Source organism: Hemitrygon akajei, chromosome 32, assembly GCF_048418815.1.
Source record: "Hemitrygon akajei chromosome 32, sHemAka1.3, whole genome shotgun sequence".
Taxonomy (NCBI): Eukaryota; Metazoa; Chordata; class Chondrichthyes; order Myliobatiformes; family Dasyatidae; genus Hemitrygon; species Hemitrygon akajei.
The window spans coordinates 6145482-6167437 of NC_133155.1; the positions used below are offsets into that span (position 1 = coordinate 6145482).

General features: G+C 42.3%; 1 protein-coding gene across 3 annotated transcripts in view; it reads left to right on the forward strand.

Moving 5' to 3' along the window:
• The window catches only part of ubxn11 (UBX domain protein 11), an 83000-nt gene that overhangs the window by 31932 nt on the left and 29112 nt on the right, over nucleotides 1-21956 (forward strand). For all 3 annotated transcript variants that reach the window (XM_073034298.1, XM_073034300.1, XM_073034299.1), the window contains 3 exons: nucleotides 9699-9916; nucleotides 10777-10854; nucleotides 12414-12561. In XM_073034298.1, the coding sequence (XP_072890399.1) occupies nucleotides 9699-9916; nucleotides 10777-10854; nucleotides 12414-12561 (444 nt within the window). The remainder of the gene's footprint in view (nucleotides 1-9698; nucleotides 9917-10776; nucleotides 10855-12413; nucleotides 12562-21956) is intronic.

A 21956-nucleotide genomic window follows, 5' to 3' on the forward strand; every position in this document is an offset into this window, starting at 1 on the left:
ACTTGGACAGGTACATGGATGAGAGGGGTATGGAGGGATATGGGCCAGGTGCAGGTCAGTGGGACTAGGCAGAAAAATGGTTTGTCACAGCCAAGAAGGGCCAAAAGGCCTGTTTCTGTGCTGTAATGTTCTATGGTTCTAAGGTTGTAAATCTAGTCAGCTCCATCTTGGGTACTAGCCTACAAAGTACCCAGGACATCTTCAGGGAGTGGTGTCTCAGAAAGGCAACGTCCATTATTAAGGACCTCCAGCACCCAGGGCATGCCCTTTTCTCACTGTTACCATCAGGTGGGAGGTACAGAAGCTTGAAGGCACACACTCAGCGATTCAAGAACAGCTATCTTCCCTTTTGCCATCCGATTCCTAAATGGACATTGAACCCTTGGACACTACCTCACTTTTTTAAATATACAGTATATCTATTTTTGCACGATTTTTAATCTATTCAATATATGTATACTGTAATTGATTTACTTATTTATTTATTTTCTTCTATATTATGTATTGCATTGAACTGCTGCTACTAAATTAACAAATTTCATGCCACATGCCAGTGATAATAAACCTGATTCTGATTCTGATGTTCACTTGGGTTAAGGTCAGGACTCTGACGGGGCACTCAATGACATAAATTTTCTTCTTCTGAAGAACAAAGGTAAATACTATAAGGTCAGGTACAGACTGACATACTGTATTTGAGTCAACACAGAGCGCTGGAAGAACACAGGAGATTAGGCAGCATCTGTGGTGAGGGGGGTGGGGGGAATGGACAGCCAATGTTTTGGGTCGAAATACTGCATCTGGAATCCAGAGCCCATAGATGTTGCTTGACCTGCTGAGTGTCTCCAGGGCTTTGTGTGTTGCTCCAAATTCCATCATCTGCATTGTTGAACAAATAATATATTCCTGGGGATGATTAAGTTTTCTAGGATTTATGTTGCTCTATTTCAGTAGGAACTGGAGAACATTTACATTAAAGTTTTCTTTCGAGAATTAAACTGATGAGTAAACTTGACTGAAGGTAACTTACTACTGTATACATTGTATAGTAAAATGCTAAACCTCATTTTTGCAGGTTGAGTCAGTGGTGAGGGAGGCAAATGCAATGTTAGCATTCATTTGGAAAAGACTAGAATATAAAAGGATGTAATATTGAAGTTTTATAAAGCACTGGTGAGGCCTCACTTGGAATATTGTGAGCAGTTTTGGGCCCCTTATCTTAGAAAGGATGTGATGACATTGGAGAGGGTTCAAAGGAGGTTTACAAAAATGGTTCTGGGATTGAATGGCTTGTCATATGAGGTATGTTTGGCTTTGGGCCTCTACACCCTGGAATTCAGAAGAATGAGGGGTGACCTTATAGAAACCTATTGAATGTTGAAAGGCCTCGATAGAATGGATGTGGAGAGGATGTTTCCTATGTTCAAAATTCATAGTAAAATGTATTACCAGAGTACATACATGTCACCACATCCAACCCTGAGCTGTTTTTTCTGTGGGCATTCTATAGAACAGTAACTGTAAACATCAGGAGCTATTAACTGTAAACGAACTGTGCAAATGCAGATATAAATAAATAGCAATAAATAACAATATAACAGAGTCCTTAAATGAGTGTAGCTATCCCCTTTTGTTCAAGAGCCTGGTGGTTGTGGGGTAGTAACTGTTCTTGAACCTGGTGGTGTGAGTCCTGAGGCTCTGCCTGATGGTAACAGTGCAAAAAGAGCATGGCCTTGGTGGTGAGGATCTTTGATGGTGGATGCTGCTTTCCCACGGCAACATTTCATGTGAAGCACTCAATGGTTGAGAGGGTTTTACCCGTGATGTGCTGGGTCAAATCCACTACCTTTTGTCAAATTTTCCACTCAAGAGCAATGGTGTTCCCATACCAGGCCATAATGCGGTCAGTCAGCACACTTTCCACCACACAGCTATAGAAGTTTGCCAAGGTTTTCAATGACATACCGAACCTCCACAAACTCCTGAGGAAGTAACAGCTGTTGCGCTTTCTTCGCAATAATATTTATCTGATGGGTTCAGGACAGGTCCTCTGAGATAGTGACACCCAGGAACTTAAAGTTCTCCACCTCTGATCCTTCAATGATTACTGGCTCTGATTTCCTTCTCCTGAAGTCTATAATCATGATATGGTGGGGGAGTCTAAGACCAGAGGACACAGCCACAGAATAGAGGGACGTCCTTATAGAATGAAGATGAAGAGGAATTTCTTTAGCCAGAGAGTGGGGAATCTGTGGAGCCCAGGTTATTGGGTATGTTTAAGGCAGAGGTTGATAGATTCTTGATAAGTCAGGGAATGAGGAGATACGCGGAGAAGGCAGGAGACTGGGGCTGAGAGGGAAAATGGATCAGCCATGATGAAATAGCAGAGCAGACTCGATGGGCCAAATGGCCTAATTCTATTCCTATATATTATGGTTATGTGGTCTCATTTCATTCATCTAATTAAACTTAACTGCCATGCAGGCAGCATGGTGTGTTCTGTAAATGTTATCTTTAGATGTAACACTGATGTTGGATTACTGTGGTGATACTATTGAATTAACTTGCAAAGATGAACTGCAATACCTGAAGGATGTTGTTTGAAGGTGCTTTTGTGGTTTGACACAACAGTCTGTACATTAATTACACAGTCTGAAAATATTTCTGTGATGTTGGTGCTGATGCTACATTTTAACACATCATATCCTTGATTTCTTACAAATGATCGTGTTTTCAAATACTTAATCCACTTAAATTAAACCCTCATTTTGCTTGTTTGTGCACTGTGCTATTAAACTTGCTGAGATGTGACTTTTTAAAATAATCTTTAAGAGCCTTGAGCTGAAGTTGATTTTTGCATTGCTCTGTGGGAGCATAATGTGTGTGGTTTCACTCCTGCAGTGTGTTATTGTGTAGCTACTTAATGAATTTGCAAGCACAAGAGATGGATGATATATTCATTATATGCAAAGTATTAGGCACATATATACAACTAGAGTGACTAAGACTTTTGCATAGTATTGTATCTACTAAATGTTTACCGACAAAGACTTAAAACTCACAGATATTGTTGTTCCATGGACAAATAAGGAGAGGATGTGCTTCAAATCAAATCAAGATTAACCCACGCAGGAACTTATATAAAAACAGCTTACAGTACTGTGCATCTTAGCTATATACATGTGCCTAAGACTTTAGAGGGAAAAACAAATCAAACTGCTTGAGGAAATCGGCAGGAATAGCAGCATCTATGGAGAAAGGGAGATGGTGAATGTTCGGGGTTGAGACCAGGTTCCTCGGGCAGTTTGCTTTTTCAATATGAGTTTTCAGAATTACAAATGGCATTGCTCTTCTTAATCCTGTTATTTAGAATTAAGAACTAGCATTCTTAGTAAGAAGTAAGAACTGGACTTGGCCAGACTGGGACAGCTGAGTACAGGTATTCCATACAAGTGATAAGGTCTAAAGATGACTAGATAATATTCACATCTAAGATGAAAACTTTGTCATCTCCATGCAGAATAAGTTAAATTGCTAGATGTTAAGGCCCTACTAAATCTACTTCAATTCATTGCAGGCATGACAGACAAGGTTGCAGAAAAATAATGGAAGCATCTAGCAATATTATCTAGTAATGGAGGTCGTTTGGTTAATAGCAGTCATTTGTAGAAGTCATGTTTGTTTGGGGGGAGGGAAGGCCATCTTAAACCATATAAATATTTCCTATACCATTTTAAAGCTTATCAAGTAGAAAACTTGTCTCTGCTCTTTCTCTATCATATGCCATCACTTGTGAACAAGACTGCAGCGTTGCGGTCCGGAGGGTGGCTCTTCTTTGTTGCCTCTCACACGGAGGCTGCAGTCTCCACAGCAGCAACATCTGGATCAGTTCAGTTCTGAATGAAGTCCACTGATTAGGCTAAAGCTCCCCAAACCTCTGAGAGCAGTCTGCTACTTCTCTGACTCTCACTGATCCCTGATTTGAACTGGATGTGGACTTTCCTGTTTTTGTGTTTTCTATTCTGTGTTTTCACTCATTCTTTTTTTTCTCGCCATTTGCTGAATTTGTTTTGTTGTGCGTGGGAGTGTGATGTTTTTCTTTGAATGGGTTCCACATGGCTGTCTGAGGGGAAGACGAATCTCAGGGTTGTGTCCGTACTGTACTTAGAATCCTTTGAGCCTACATGTACTAACCCTTCTGTGTGCTCCCTTCCACATATGCTGTCTGCAGGAATGATTCTAGAACCTGGAGAGTTTGGGGAAATGATGACTGGAACTTTCACTATCTCCAAAGCAACCTCTTTTTAGTTTCACCACCCTGCCCATCCTGCGACACACTGACTCCTCTCCGCTTTCCAAATTGGCCATCTCAGACCAAGGGAGCCCGTGTGCAAGAGATTGAGCAGGGCAGTGAAACTAAAGAAGAGGGTGTTACAAGAAGAGGTTGCAGAGGAATCAACGTTATTTAAAGTCATGAGGATGCAGGCAGAGCAGAAAGAGGTCCCACTGGTGGAAGGGGCAAAAAGAAGGGGCCATAGAATGATGGTGATTGACAAGATAACCAAACGATGAGGCTTTCCACAGCTGTTTGTTAGGGTCTAGAATGCACTGCAAGTAGAGACAGATCCAATTGTAACACTCTGAATGGAGCTAATCAAATATTTATTTATTTAGAGATTCGGCGTTGAAAAGGCCCTTCCAGCCGTGCCACACAACAACCCCAGACAATCCCCTATTTAACCCCAACCCAATCATGGGACAATTTACAAGGACCAATTAACCTATTTACTGGTAGGTCTTCGGACTGTGGGAGGAAACTGGAGCACCCAGAGAAAACCTATGCATTCCACAGGGACTCCTTACAGAATGGCGGCAGAATTGAACTTTGAATTCCGACGCCACAAGCTGTAATAGTCTTCTTGCTAGCTGCTATGCTACCGTGGGACCCAAATAGTTGAAAGGAAAGGATTTGCAGGATGAGTGAGTGAGTCTGGCTTGACAACTCTTATTTCGGAACTGGATGAGTAGAATGGTCTCATCCGCTAAACTGTTCTCTCATACCATGATTCGTCTGGGAAGCAAGTGATTTTAGAAAAAAATAGTCACTAGTTCAGCTCAGTGCAATTGCTGGCTACCCTTGTGTGTCACAGCTGGTGATGAACTTATCTTTCTTTTCTGCAGGCATCAATGGCCATAGTCCTGCAGCCAGGGAATTCAGCGAGCATCAACCACAGCAGTCTTATGTGACTGAATTGGCTGAAAGTGAGGCACAGCCCATAGTTTCTCCACCAAGACAGGCTTCGCCACAGACTGAAGTCCTGCCTTGCAAACCCCAGAGTGCCCCCGAGGAGAATGCAGTCGTACAGCAGGATGCTCAGACTTCTACCTTGGCTTCTAGCCTGGAGGAGCCGGTTATGAAAGGCATCCAAAAACTAGAGCACAACATGAACAATGTCATCCAGGAGGTCTCAAGTACCCTAGCTGCCCTCAATTACACCCTGGGGCAGATCCTACAGTCTACTGCAGGGGCCAATCGACAAGAATAAAAATAGCAGCATCCGTGGTCCATCTCAAGGGTAGTTCTAGATTCTCAGAACAGGAATTACCCAACTCCCTCAACTTTTAATAATGTTACAGAAAGCATAACTTGACAGTAATTCCACCCCCCCCCCCCCCCAACCACCAGTGGCTTTTTGATTCGTATTCACCCAAGTAACTCACTCAAGTTCTGGGATTTTTACTTCTGCATTTTCTTTCTACAGAACTTCCAAGAAAAATAAACTCAGGTTTTACTGCTGTATCTTATGTGGATTTCTATGTAGGCATGTTCCTCCCTTTCTGACCACTCCCAGTGAAATAAGAACAAGCACAAAGTGAAGAAAAAGAGGATACTGTACTGAGAGTTTCTGTAGGTTGTCACTATTAAAATATTTACATTTGAGGTGTTCACATATTGAGTAAAAAGATTCATATTTGAGGTAAACTCACACTCACCTAAAGAAATGGAGAAGCTACATTCTGCTGTGAAAAGGGTAGCACTGTTGCATAGGCAGGAGTGCCTTGCAGTTCCAGACTGGTCCAACTTCTCCAGTAGGTCTCTTTCCAATAGCCAGAAGTACCCACCCGATTCAGTTAGAATGATGTTTCAATCAGGCCTCCTTTTAGAATACTCTTAAACCAATCTACAAATGCTGTCAAATATTCAAGTTTGAGTCATAACTTCCTTGAGTTTCCACTGAAAAGAAATGATTAACTTTGGCAGCATGTTTTATCACCTTGACCTTTCACTTCCAAATAGAATTTTTTATAACAAAAAAATGAATGTTCAAAATAAAGTAAGTATTACATTTGTTAAATTCAAAGTACAATGAAGTGGTAAAACCACAATGAACCTGTATTCTGATTATAGCCACAGCAGGAAGGTGGTGCTTTGTGTTATTTGAGTGACTGACTTTACCAATTATGATAGACATGCTGCATCCTGGCGCAGTGATGTGAAGCATTGTCTCACAGCACCAGAGGTCTGAGTTCAATGCTGACTCTCGCGTGTGAAGAACAGGCATGTCCTTCCTGTTTCCATCAAATGCTCCAGTTTTCAACCACCTCGCAAAAATTTGCAGGATATATATATATCATCAGAGTAGTAATATGGAAAGAGTGCTTGTCACGTTTCTCACTATAGATTCCACAAACAGTAATGACCAACATGTGCTCTTTCAGCAAAATTGGATGTGCGATATATTTCAGAACTGTATCAGAATCAGGTTTAATATCACTGGCATGTGTTGTAAGATTTGTTGTCTGTAGCAGCAGTACATTCCAATACATAAGAAAACTATAAATTACTATATCTATGAAATTAAATTAAAGAAGTAGTGTATGGACGTTGCATCCTAGCTGTATACATATACAGGCCTGGGTAGCAGAGTATGGAGAGTGAGCTGTTGCCCATGTAGCAAGCTACCCCTCTCCACACATCTGATGGACCCAAAAGGACAGCAGAGACTGGTACTGTTTGGCACCAGTGGCGTCACAGTAGTTGCCAGTCAGCATTAAACTCAACATAGGACTGCCTTAGGGACTCCAGCTCCAAATTTTCCCCTTGGGGCTTATGCCCAAAGCCTTCTCTACGAGTGGGTATAACCGCAAGGCAACGGAGGTTTCAGATCAGAGTTTTTCTTCTACTAGATGAGCTGCCAACCATGGCTGATGAACCCCATCTGCCCAAAGCGACTGGTTTTAAGGTGCCTTTGCCTCTTCCCCTTTCTGCAGAAACAGTTCTGCCAGGCTTAGTAGCTAAGCCACATTTGAAGGCTTCACTTTTCAATAGCATCACCTCTTAAAAGATAAATTTTATTTGTCACATGTACATCAAAACATCTTATTCCGTTAAATTCCAATTATTATAAACCCAGCTTGCCCGACCTCTCTTCGTATGACAAGCATTCATCCTAGGAATTAATCTTATATATCTTCTTGCACTACCTCCAACATATTCCGTTAAATATGGAACCAAAACTCTTTGCAGCACTTAAAATGTGAACTCACTTATCGTCTTTAAATGTCCATCAATAATTTGCTAACTTTCTTGTCTATCATTTATATTTCATGCACTAGGACTTGGGTATACTTTATTCTAAAACATTTTGAGATATTTTGAGCAATGAAGTGATGGGTATTTCCTTCTGTTTTCCAGAAAGTCCCATGAGCATTAAACAATGCATTTTAATTTTCTATTTTCATCAACATCCGTTTTGAACATGTTCCTGATTTATGCTACATCTGTTTTTATCTTAATGGTGATTGAACACACTTGAGAGGAGACCATTTTCAGCACTTTAACATTGCTTCATTCCCTATCCCCCCCACTCCATTCCTGTACATCTACCTGGTCAAGTGCCTCCAAATATTCACCACCCTTTGTTAAAAAACCCAACTCTCAGATCTCCTACAAATTTATTCACTCTCACCACAGACCTGTGACCTCCAGTTCTGGACTCCCCTGCCCTGGGAGAAAGATTCTGACCCTTCTAACTTTGTAAACTTCTATGAGACCATATCATGGTTTGCCAGTGATATTACACCTGATTCTGATTCCTACATTCCAATGAGAATAAACTTAACCTATCCAATCTCTCCTTTTCATGACAGCAACTCCATTCTTGCAACATCCTGACGAATCTCTACTCTCTTTATTACAACCACATCGTTATTGTAGTATGATGTTCACATCTGTATAGCATGCTAAATGTGGTCTCTCTAATATTTACTTAATTATTGCGATATAGTGCCAGCACTTCAAGCCATGCCACTTAGCAATTCCTTGATTTAATCCTAGCCTAATCACAGGACAATTTACAAAGACCAATTAACGTACCAACTGGTACCCCTTTGGACTGTGGGAGGAAACTGGAGCACGTGAAAGAAACACATGTGGTCTCAGGGAAAATGAACAAACTCTTTACGAACACGGGTCTCTGGTACTGTAAAGTGTTGTGCTACTCACTACACTACCATGCCGCCTTACGTGTACACCCACAGCATGACATGCCAGCTTAATCCAATGCCTCAGCCAATAGCAACGAGCATACCAAATGCCATTTTCGCAAACCCTTTCCAGGAAGTTAGGGGCATGCACCCCAAGATCTCTCTGTATATCAATACTCCAGAGTCCCCGTCAACTACTCTAAATATCCTGGCAGAATTTGACCTTCAAAGTGGATTACCTCACACAGTTCTGGATTAAATTCCACTTGCCCCCTCCAGCCAATTTTCCATCTGTGGTTGTTGAAGAACAGCCTTCTTCATTATCTACAACTCTGGCAACTTTATTAATTGTAACCCCTGCATTCTATTTTGTTTAGAAATACAACATGGAATGGCCCTTTCCAGCCCAAGTGAGCCACACCACCCAGCAGCTCATACACTAACCCTAGCCTACTGACAGGTCCATTTACAATGATCAATTAACCGACTAACTGCTGTGTCTTTGGACCGTGTCAGGAAACCCACGAGGTCACAGGGACAATGTTTAAACCCCTTACAGACTGTGCCCCAGGCAGTAATAGCATCCTACTAACCTCATATATATTACGACGACGTTTTGGTCTCAGCACTGATCCCTGCTGTACACAGTTGTAATGGGTTTCCAGTCAGGGAAACACCCATCTACCATTCCCTCTGCCTCGTAGTACGCTTTGGATTCATTTCACCCACACACCTTGGATCCCACCTACTACGCATAGGCCTTACTAAAGTTCACGTGGAGAGCATGGCCCACCCTGCCTTCATCGGTCTCCTTGGTTACATCCTCAAAATATTCAGTCGGATTTGAGATACATGGTCTCTGCTGTACAAAACTGCACTAACTCATCCCAATCAGTCCCCGCCTTTCCATGTGAACATAAATCCTGTCCCTCGGAATCTTTCCCTAAAATTTCCCTACCTCTGAATACAAGACTTCTGCTCTCATCCAAGTCAATTTCCATTGATTTTGTTATCTCTGTAGTTCACTCATGTTCACTTTAAAATTACAGTAGAAATGGAAATGCGTTGTGTTGAAAGGCATAGAAGTCTGCAAACTATTTTCACATACGCTTCCCCCTAACTGCAGGATATTATCAATACCTTTTTGTAACTCTATGAAACAGGTTGGTGCTCATACGCTTTCTTGTGCTGTTCTTTGCCTCTGTTTATAGGTGATGCCACTATAGATTCTTTTCAAATGGACTTCGATTTGGTTCTACAAAATCTCAAAGATCTCAATATTCTGGCTGGTGAAGGGGAAGCTGCTGTCGAGCATGTCACAGGAGGAGCTCGGCTAAAGAGACCAGACCCCATCCCCCTCACTCTCTTCAGAAATGGGATTGTGTTGTTTAATGGACCATTCCGATCATTCAGTCAGCCTTTGACACAGGTATAGCAGACTCCATAGTGTGAGCCAAATATGTTAATGATAGTGTAGGAGATGAATGGCTTCTTGCCCTGTGTAATCTACAAACAAAGTATACCTTTATTGACTACATGACAGGAGCTTCTGAGATTATGTTGATGGTTCCGTGTATTGAGGTCCTGTATCTAATGTGAATCAACAAGACACACACACAAAACGCTGGAGGAACTCGGCAGGTCAGGCAGCATCTAGGAAAATGAATAAACAGATGACATTTCGGGCCGAGACCCTTCATCAGGACTGGAAAGGAAGGGGGAAGACGACAGAATAAAAAGGTGGGGGGAGGGGAGGGGAAGGTGGGAGAGTGGGAAAGGTAAAAGGGCTGGAGAAGAAGGAATCTGCTGGGGAGGAGAGTGGGCCATGGGAGACAGGGTAGAAGGAGGGGCACCAGGGAGAGTGATAAGTGTTGAGAGGAAGAGGTAGGAAATCAGAGTGGAGAATAAGAGAATAGGAAGGGGGGGGGAGAATAAAAGTCTATGTCCATGCCATCAGGCTGGAAGTTACCAGACATGCAGCTTCTCCACCCTGAGTGTACCCTCATTGCGGCAGAAGAGGAGGCCATGCACCAACATGTTGGAATGGGAGTGGGGATAGGAATTAAAATGGTTGGGCACCGGGAAATTCTGCTTTTGGTGGATGGAGCGGAGGTACTCAGCTGTTCCGTAGGTTTCCATCGATGCTGCCTAACCTTCTGAGTTCCTCCTGCTTTTTGTGCATGTTACTCTAGATTTCCAACATCTGCAGAACGTCTTGTGTTTCTAATCTCAATTTCCCAAGACAATTTAACATTAATGTTTCTTATTTTCTCAACTATCTGGTTTTAGCAATGTATGCAGGACATCATGGATGGATATTTCCCTTCTGAACTGCAGAGCAGATATCCAAATGGAATTCCAATTAAGGTAAACATCCAAATAAACAATAAAATACCAGTGTACTTGACGAATATTGAATTCTGATGCTATATGCCAGTGGCGCTGCTGCAAGTATGTTTTCAACTGCATTTGTACATATGACAATAAATTCAACTTTGACCTTTCTTGATGTCAATCTGCTCTGCGATTTAGTTTGTCGTGGAACCACTGGTTACGGTCACGGTTTGCATGCTGTTATGAAACAGGCAAGACAGACACATTTTTTGCAGAGAAGGATGCTATATATTCCTTTTTAATTAACAAACTTGAAAGCCTTAAGGGAGGTCAAAAATAGTTGAAGCCACTCAGTGCATATATCTTGGAGCTGATACACAGTGAAGATTTTGTCCATTGTGCTTTTGAATGGGAGAAATTCTGATATCTAATTTTCTGAATCATAATGCTTGTCTTATTTCTGATGTCTAATTGGGGTTGGATACTGGAGAAACAAGAGACTGCAGGCGCTCGAATCTGGAACAAAAGAAAAGCTACTGGAAAAGCAGGCCAAACAGCATCTGTGGAGGCTGACATTTCAGGTCAAGACCTCGTATCAGAACTGAGAATGTAGAGGGACAGTGGCTAGTATATAGAAGCGAAAGGGAGGAGTGAGGCAGGGACAGGAGCAGATGGGTGGAAATGGATGAGGGTGGGAGAAGATGGACAGTTGGATCCTGGATGGTTAGTGGGGAGTGTTGAGACAGAGACAGGTGGATGGTAAGTGGAAACAGATAAGGGAATGTTTTAGGCTGATGAAACCTGGTGGGGAAGGGAAGAGGCAGAAGACAATAAGTGATAGGTTGAACTAGATATGGGAGGGATGATGGGCAGATGAAACCAGGTTGGAGAGGAGATAGGAAAGATGAACTAAGGGAGAAGAGACCTAGTTGGATAGGTAAGTTGGTGATGGACTAATGGAACAGGGTGGATGAGGATAACAAACCTAGGTAACAAGGAGGTGTTAACAAAGGGAAAAAGAACCTTGGTGGACTTGTGAGAGTGGAAAATGAACCCTGGATGGGGGCGTGGGTTACATGAAATTGGAAAATCAGTGTTCATCATTGGTTTGTAGGTTTGGATGTGATGTGTTCTTGAGGAGGGTAGAAAATTAACTTTCTTGTGTAGGTGAATAGGAAAAGAAGGATTTTCTCTCTCAAGTGTTAATATGGAGTTGAGATCACTGACGTGAGAAAATAACTTCAGAGACTCTGAGGCAGACTCAATAAGCTGATATCCTAAATCAGGAATTCCCCTGACCTCTCAGTTAATCCATGGCATGAAGAAAAATTGGGAACCCCTGCTCTAGATTCTGACTTGTTAATAACCATTGAAAGCACAGGAGCAGCTCAAAGTTACCATTGATCTGGGATAGTTTTGGGGTTGTGAGATGATGGGATCTGGAAGGTATTAAATTTTGGGGCCTGTAGAAGGTGCGATTGGCAGCTGTAGGTATTTGCTGAACTGTGTAATTTATGATACTAAGACTCCTAGTTATTAATGTCGTAACTATATTGAAGCCATAATTAACTTGCAGTTGCCTTTGGCTTTAGGTGACTGATAGACGGGATGAGATCTACAGGGACAGGCGAAGATACGTGGAGTTTCCTGGTGTAGGACAGAAAGTAGATGGACATCATGATCACAAAAGCTCCAATCAGCAGGTTTTTGAATTTGTAACAGAGCCAAGTGAAGTTTCAGGTAAGTGGTTGATTGCAGTTGTGAAATCAGTAGCCAGTTAATCACTGGATGCTATCCATGGGAAGACTCTAGACCTTGTCCCTAGCAGGCATCTCGTTCATCATAAGACCATAGACCATAAGATATAGGAGCAGAAGTAGGCCACTCAGCCCATTAGGTCTGCTCCACCATTCAACCATGGGCTGATCCAATTCTTCCAGTCATCCCCACTGCCCCGCCTTCTCCCCATACCCTTTGATGTCCTGGCTAATCAAGAACCTATCTATCTCTGGCTTAAATACATCCAATGACTTGGCCTCCACAGCCACTTGTGGCAAAAAATTCCACAGGTTTACCACCCTCTGACTAAAGTAATTTCTCCTCATCTCAATTCTAAATGGACGTCCTTCAATCCTGAAGTCGTGCCCTCCTGTCCTAGAATCCCCTATCATGGGAAATAACTTTGCCATATCTAGTCTGTTCAGGTCTTTTAACATTCAGAAGGTTTCTGTGAGATCCCCCCTCATTCTCCTGAACTCCAGGGAATACAGCCCAAGAGCCGCCAGACATTCCTCATACGGTAATCCTTTCATTCCTGGAATCATTCTTGTGAATTTCTCTGAACCCTCTCCAGTGTCAGTATATCCTTTCTAAAATAAGGAGCCCAAAACTGCACACAATACTCCAAGTCTCATGAGTGCTTTATAGAGCCTCAACATCACATCCCTGCTCTTATATTCTATACCTCTAGAAATAAATGCCAACATTGCATTTGCCTTCTTCACAACCGACTCAACCTGGAGGTTAACCTTTAGGATATCTTATACAAGGACTCCAAGTCCCTTTACATCTCTGCATTTTGAATTCTCTCTCCATCTAAGTAATAGTCTGCCTGTTATATTTCTTCCACCAAAGTGCATGACCATACACTTTCCAACATTGTATTTCATTTGCCCATTCCCCTAAACTATTTAAGTCTCTGCAGGCTCTCTGTTTCCTCAACACTACCCGCTCCTCCACCAATCTTTGTATCATCGGCAAATTTAGCCACAAATCCATTAATACCGTAGTCCAAATCATTGACGTACATCATAAAAAGCAGTGGTCCCAACACTGACCCCTGTGGAACTCCACTGGTAACTGGCAGCCAGCCAGAATTGGATCCCTTTATTCCCACTCTCTTCCTTCTGCCGACCAGCCAATGCTCTATGAGCCAATCATTTGCATCTTTAATGGACAACTGCAGGTTAGCTATGCAGTTAACTATTTTGACACATAAACATGGGGCAATTTTTCATAAAGTAGCTAGCAATACCTAATATTTATTGTATATTTTCCTCAGCCATTTAACTTCTCGTCTTAACTCCCAAAGACTCCAGACATGCACCAAATTGGGGTGAAATTCAACTTTAGCTGGGGAACAAATTGAATAATAGACTGGTTACTTACTGATTACCAGTTATACAGGGCTGATCACACTCCCTGAGTAACTCACACCACCTGATCAGTGTTATCATTCTTGTTTATCACATTTCCTCATCATAAACACTGCATTAATTTTCTTGTCTAGTAAAGTCAATATTTTTAAATGAATGAATTGTAGACCATTCCAATTTGACAGAGGTCCTTCATAGTGCAGAACTTTCATCTTTATTAAATTGGTTCTTGTTTATACAGTCACTCTGAGGGTTGCGGTAAGAGTCCATTTCTAGCTAGATGAATCCAATATTTCAGCTGCAGCACAAAAGGCAGAAGTTCCATTAAATCAGCCAATTCTGGGGGAAAAAACCCCATCTAAATTTGCAAAATTCTGACTGATGCACATAGGTTTAGATAATAGGGCAGAAAATCAAATGTCAATCATCATAGAATTAGGAACTAGTTCCAGAAATATAAACCCGCTCATATAGTTTCTATACTGTTGGATTTATTATGTTCACCCTAACAAACAAAAGGCCCCGGTGTGAAATGAGGAAGAAGTATTCTTGTCTTAATTTGCTTCACAAACAGTGCAATCCCTATTCTTATTTTCCCACCCATTTTCTGATCATTTAAAGTTCTCACTTGCTACATCAGACTCTCCAAAGAGCTCGAGTAATAGTAATGATTTTCACTTAAATAATGCCTTTTATAGTAAAAGAAAATCCCTAAAGGTTTCACAGGCATCTAACCGAATCAAGCTTGATACCCACATAAGGTTGGTTCAACAAAGGTAGGTTTGAAAGAATATTGAAAAAGGACTGGCGAGGCATAGAGGTTGAAGGGTAATGGACTAATGACCTAGGAGTTCATCCACAGGCAAGAAAGAGTGATTGAAATTAAGTTGTATAAGAAGCCAGAAATGAAGGATGACTCAGATCAGAGAGAATTTTAAGACTTGGGGAGTTTCTGGAGATAGGGAGGGTGAAGGCTTGATGGAATTTGAGAAGTTTGGATGGACACGGAAACAGATTGTACCTCTAACTGTTGTTAGTTTGGTGTTGGCCAACATCAGTACAGCATCTTTGGCTTAGATCTGCATTCTATTTGCCTGCCTTGTCAAACTGTTATTTTTAGGAAGTCCCTTGGGGTTAATCGTGACTTGCTTCTATTGGAGTATAAAAGTATAAACTTTAACTATGAAGTCAGTTATTTGCTATGCATGTACTCAATTTAGTAGAATGAAATCTTAGGGATGTAGAGGAAGCTAAAGAGCTAAAGAAATGTAGATTAGAACATTGCTCAGTTCTGAGTTTCCTATTTGCTATGCATGTACCCAATTTGGTAGGAGACTGCAGTCTTAAGATGACAATGGTGTGTTAATGAGAGGTAGCTAAAGAACTAAAGAAATGTAGATTAGAACATTGCTCAGTTCTGAGTTTATTATTTGCTATGCACAATGTACGTGCAGCACGTGTAAAATGCAACTAGAGATCGCTATAAAAGCTGCTGTGTCCGAGGATCGGTGGGCAATCAGCGACTAGCTCAATGACTGTCTCAGCTTTGATTTGCAAATTAAAGTTTAACCCTTCTTGAGGAATCTTCTGCGTCTCCTGGTCATTTGTAAGGCACGAAAAACCACGACACTTCCACTCTAGTTGTGTAGGTTCACAGGTGGCTAATGAAGTCAATGTAGGGACTATGGACGCTTCCACAGATGTATGGGGGTGAGTTTGTGAGGTGGTGTACTCCTACTGTATAAAAGAATCTATATGAAATATGAAACAGTTCAAGGCTTTCTTTACATTCATAGTGTTGTCCAGTCTATACAAATAAAAACAAGAATGTAATGCTGAGGCTTTATAAGGCACTGGTGAGGTCTCACTTGGAGTGCTGCGAGCTGTTTTGGGCCCCTTATTTAAGAAAGGATGTGCTGACATTGGAGAGGGTTCAGAGGAAATTCACAAGAATAATTCCGAGAATGAAAGGGTTACCATATGAGGAGTGATTGATGGCTCTAAGCCTGTACTCACTGGAATTTAGAAAAATAAGGTGGGGGTGGTGGGGAATCTCATTGAAACCTATCGAATGTTGAAAGGCCTCAATAGAGTGGCTATGGAAAGGATGTCTAGGGCAAGCATCGGAATAGAAGGACATCCATTTAGAACAAGGATGAGGAGAAATTTCTTTAGCCAGAGGGTGGTGAATCTGTGGAATTTGTTGCTGCAGGTGGAAATGAAAGCCAGGTCACTGTGTACACTTAAGGTGGAGGTTGATAGGTTCTTGATTAGTCAGGCTGTGAAACGATACAGGGAGAAGGCAGGAAAATGGATTTGAGAGGGAAATGGATCAGCCATGATGAAATGGCAGAGCAGACTCAATGGGCCAAGTGGGCTAATTGTGCTCCTGTATCTTACGGAGTGTGGTCTAATATATTTGTATTGTCATTGAGTTCATACTTTCCTTTTATAAAGCATCAATGTCACTCACGTGGTTTCTTTGAACAATATTTCTTCAAGCGTTTACAGCTCTGTTACACAAGGCCCATCTCACAGTGTCCTGTGTAGCTGGACCTTACAATGCAGTCCTTTTCCACAAAGCCTTTATGTTGTCTGCACCAAGCTTCAGTGAATCCTTAGAGTGAACTCCTGCAGCCTAGGGTACAGAACTTCTCATTGTATGGGAAGAGCAACAGGTTTTGGGTAGACCACAGTCTGTCTTTCACCAAGATAATGATCTTCCGGCAGTATTCCTCTCAACATGCATCACTGGGAATAGCTTATGGATCAGAGTCCTCTTGCACAGCAGCTTGGGATAACCCTTGACAAGGGTCTTTTCATCCTTTTCCAGGACTTCTTTGCAAATGCACAGTCCACAGAAAGATGGACAATAATCTCATTTTCATTACAGCAATCTTGGAGGGCAGTGTGCCATGGCAGTGAGTCTCCAACCATGCAGAAAGGGTCTTATGGATCGCTCCCCTGTCACTGCCAATCAGATGTATGGTAGATAATGGACAGTTGGTCTCCTGAGCTCTTGGTGCTTGTTGCTGAGTTCTGGCAAAGAAGTATTTTTACATGACTGCAGGCAGGAGCACTAATGTGAAAGAGAAATAGTTGGGGACAAGTGTGCAAAAGGAAATTATTTTAAAATTTGGAATGTGTTCTGTTCAGGGTATTTGCATATGTATTCTGAAACACGTGTTCAAGGCCACAAGGAAACTCTTTATTAGAACTAGTACAAATGCAATACAGAAAGAAAAAAATATCTCTACCGTAGTAGCAGTAGAGAAATCAAAATAAGACTTATCACCCTCTGAATGAGCTGATCAGCCGAATACCTACAGACTTTAGTGCAGCAGTCCCCTCTCTCCCTCTCTAAGTCTAACTCTAACTCAACATACTCTGGCTCTCTCAATGTACTGTTCCCTGTCTCAGCACATCAGCCGCTGTGACTTATCCTGGGACAAAACTCTCTCTCCTTGCGTCAAGGAGGTGCTCCCTTTCTACCCTCCAAAACCCCTTACACTGGTACTTTTCCATGCATTTGGTATCTGCACCTGCACAATGACCTCGACTTCCCCAGGAAAACATGCTTTTCACCAGTTTCCCCTGTTATGGCTGTAGACTTGTACTCCCTTAACTTTCTCAAAACATTGCTGTGGACTGGTTCTCAAAACAATCCAACTGCAAGCTAACACCATTTTGTCTTACAGACAATTTTAGCATTTTTTTAGCATTTAGCATATATTTTAGCATATACCAAGGACGAATCACATTTAATTCTTTCCTTACGGAGTGATAGAATAAGTTTGGAACAAGGACTGTTCCATGTAACCAACAAAAAGACAGATGTAGCTGGGCCCTATGAAGGTGTCCATGATTTATAAAATGTGGGAGGAAGTGAAATTAGCGATATTAATGTACATTGGTGTGAAATACTGCATTGAGGAAGTAGTAAAGCAATAATAAATGTGAGCACCAGCGAGGAGTGTTCTGTACAAAGTGCAGCAATGTCACCAGGCAATAGATGAGCTGGAAAGTGCAAGAGGTTTGTACTTTTGAGTGGAGGTTTTCCTGAGAGCAAATTATATTACCTGGTCCCAGAAAAGAACAAAACAGACCAAAAGCCCAATGTGAAAAGCATTGGGAATATTATAAATATTAGGAGAACTGGATATGCACAAAACGCTAGCCATCTCCTTCAAAGATATTGAGAAAATCATGATATTTTCTATTCCAGAATCTAATTTTCACATTATGCATTTGATGTGTGTAAATGTGGACCAGAAGAAATTCTGGCTGAATACCTACTGACTGAAATATACAATGTTCAGATTTTGTTTTACAATCAGATGGTGTAGGGTCACTTGGTGTACAGACGATCAAATAGAGCATTCTAGCAGAAGTGTTAGTACGAGCAGTGATACTGGCACTGTTATGGATTGGAGTTTGAAGAGAGACTACTTGAAGGCAGGTGCACTTCTTGGGCTCTCAGGCAAGAGAAACAAATCACACATTTTCTCAGAAAAAGAAAGCTTACAAATTGGATGAATGTTTTCCTTCTCCTAGATGAGCTGCCAACCACAGCCGACAAGCCACATCTGCCCAAAGCGACTGGTTTTAAGGGACCAGTAACCCGCCTTTGCCCCTACTGTTTCCTGTCAGTGGAAACAGTAGCTAAGCCACATGTGAAGACTAGGCACTGGCCTTGGACATCAGAGGCTATTTGAGATGCACACCATTGGAAGCATTTAAAAGGTAGTAGGAGCTTGTCCACATTACCACCTCCGGCTATAAGGAACCACACTGTTTCTACAGATCAGATTATTACACAGTGCATCAAGCCTGAATAAGATAAAACCACACTGCAATAGACTGCAAAAGCTACTGAAAAAGTGCAATGCAGGAGAATGATAAAGTGCAAAATTGTAATGAAGTAGATTGTGAGGCTAAGAGTCCATGTTATTGTACAAGAGGTCCTTTCTAGAGTCTGATAACAGTGGAATAGAAGCTGTCCTTGAGCCTGGTGGTATGTACTTCCAGTTTTCCTATCTGCTGCCCAGCAGGAGAGTGGAGAAGAGAGAATGCCTGGGTGGATGGGGTCTTTGATTATGCTTTGTAGAGGCACCAAGAAGTACTGACACAGTTCATAGAGAGGAGCCTGGTTCCACTGATGTGCTGAGCTGTGTCCACAACTCTCTGAAGTTTCTTGCGGTCATGTGCAAATCATTTGCCATACCAAACCATTATGCATTTGGATAGAATGCCTTCTAAACTATCAATCAATAAAAAACTGGCAAGGTTCGAAGGGGACGTACTGAATTTCTTTATCTCCTGAGGAAGTAGAGGCTTTCTTGGCCATGGTGTCTATGTGGATGGATCAGGACAGGCTACTGGTTCTGTTCAACACGTACAAACACGCTGGAGGAACTCAGCAGGTTAGGCAGCATCTGTGGAAAGGAGCAGTCAACGTTTTGGGCCGAGACCCTTTGTCAGGACTGAAGAGGGAGGGGGCAGGGGCCCTATAAAGAAGGTGGGGGGAGGGTGGGAAGGAGAAGGCTGGTAGGTGCCATGTGAAAAACCAATCAGAGGAAAGATCAAGGGGTGGAGGAGGGGATAGGCAGGAAAGGTGAAGAAGGAATTTAAGGGGAAAGCACTATGGGTAGTAGAAGAAGGCAGAATCATGAGAGAGGTGATAGGCAGCTGGAAGAGGAGGCAGAGTGAAAGTGGGATGGGGGAAGGGAGAGGGAGGGAATTACCATAAGTTGGAAAATTCGATGTTCATACCAAGGGGCTGGAGACTACCCAGACGGTATATGAGGTGTTGCTCCTCCAACCTGAGTTTGGCCTCATCATGACAGTAGAGGAGGCCATGTATGGACATATCCGAATGGGAATGTGAAGCAGAGTTGAAGTGGGTGGCAATCAGGAGATATCCTGCCTGTTGTGGTGGATGGAGCGGAGGTGCTCAACGAAGCGGTCCCCCAATCTGCGTCAGGTCTCACCGATATAGAGGAGGCCGCACCGGGAGCACCGGATGCAATAGATGACCCCAATAGACTCACAAGTGAAGTGTTGCCTCACCTGGAAGGACTGTTTGGGGCCCTGAATGGTGGTAAGAGAGGAGGTGTAGGGACAGGTGTAGCACTTGCAGGGATAAGATTCTGTTCACACCTAGGAATTTGAAGCTCTCAACCATATCATCATTGATGTAGAGAGGAACACATTAAGTGCCCCTCCACCCCTTTCTAGAGACACTGACTGACTCTTTAGTTGGGATTGAGGGAAATGCTGTTGTCATGACTCCGTGTCATTGAACTCTCCATCTCCTCCTTGCACTCTGAGTCATCGTTATTTTAGATGTGGCCCGTAACATAGTTCAAAGTAAATTTATTATCAATATACATGTACATCACCATTCACTTTCTTCCAGGCATACTGACTAAATCCATAATAGACTCAATGAAAGACCGCACTAGTTTGGGTGTTCATCCGGTGTGCAAAAAGATGATAAAAGTGGAGGGCAATGCAGGAGGGAGGGGTTAGCTTGATTTAAGTAGGTTAAAACGCCAGCAAACGTTGTGGGTCAAAGGGATTTTAGTGTGCTTTTATGTTCTATGTAAGATCTATCCTGTATACTTGAATTACTCAAAAACAAGGTTGAGAAGAGCCAATGAGAGTGCAAGATCTAGCTTAAGTCAATGAACACACACATTTTTAACTCAGCAAGGTTGTCTAAAGGTGGTTTTGCCTGGCAGACAAAAGGGACAGAATTCTGAAGTAAAAACACAAAATACCAGACATACTCAACATGCAGGAAACAGCTGTTTCGCAGGAAGCCATTTGTTCAGCACATGACTTTAGAAACATAGAAAACCTGCAGCACAATACAGGCCCTTCGGCCCACAAAGTTGTGCTGAACCTGTCCCTACCTTAGAAGTTACTAGGTGTACCTATAGCTCTCTTTTCCACAAAGCTCCATGTACTTTAAAAGCCTCTTAAAAGACCCTATCGTATCTGCCCCCACCACCATTGCCAGCAGCCCATTCCATGCACTCGCCACTCTCTGAGTAAAAAACTTACCCCTGCCATCTCCTCTGTACCTGCTCCCCAGCACCTTTAAATCTGTGTCCTCTTGTGGCAACCATTTCATCCCCGGAAAAAGCCTCTGACTATCCACACAATCAATGCCTCTCATCATCTTGTACTCCTCTATCAGGTCACCTCTCATCCTCCTTCACTCCAAGGAGAAAAGGCCGAGTTTACTCAACCTGCTCTCATAAGGAATACTCCCCAATCCAGGCAACATCCTTGTAAATCTCCTCTGCACCCTTTCTATGGCTTCCACATCCTTCCTGTAGTGAGGTGACCAGAACTGAGCACAGTACTCCAAGTGGGGTCTGACCAAGGTCCTATATAGCTGCAACATTACCTCTCGGCTCCTCAATTCAGTTCCATGATTGATGAATGCCAATACACCATTCGCCTTCTTAACTACAGAGTCAACCTGCACAGCTGCTTTGAGTGTCCTATGGACTGAGACCCCAAGATCCCTCTGATCCTCCACACTGCCAAGAATCTTACCATTAATACTATATTCTACCATCATATTTGACCTACCAAAATAAACCACTTCACATTTATCTAGGTTGAACTCCATCTGCCATTTCTCAGCCCAGTTTTGCATCCTATCAATGTCCCACTGTAACCTCTGTCAGCCTCCACACTATCCACAACACCTCCAACCTTTGTGTCATCAGCAAACTTACTAACCCATCCCTCCACTTCCTCATCCAGGTCATTTATAAACTTCGATACAACATTGGCCATCATGCATGTGAAGCTGTCAAATGATTGATTGCGGAATGTCCCATGGTCACCCTGCTGTGTCCATGAGTACTTATTCCCCTTTTACACTGATGCAATATTGCTGCAGGAACATTAAATTGTGTTGGGAAATAAATAGTTAATTAAGTAGTGCAAAAATAGAAATAA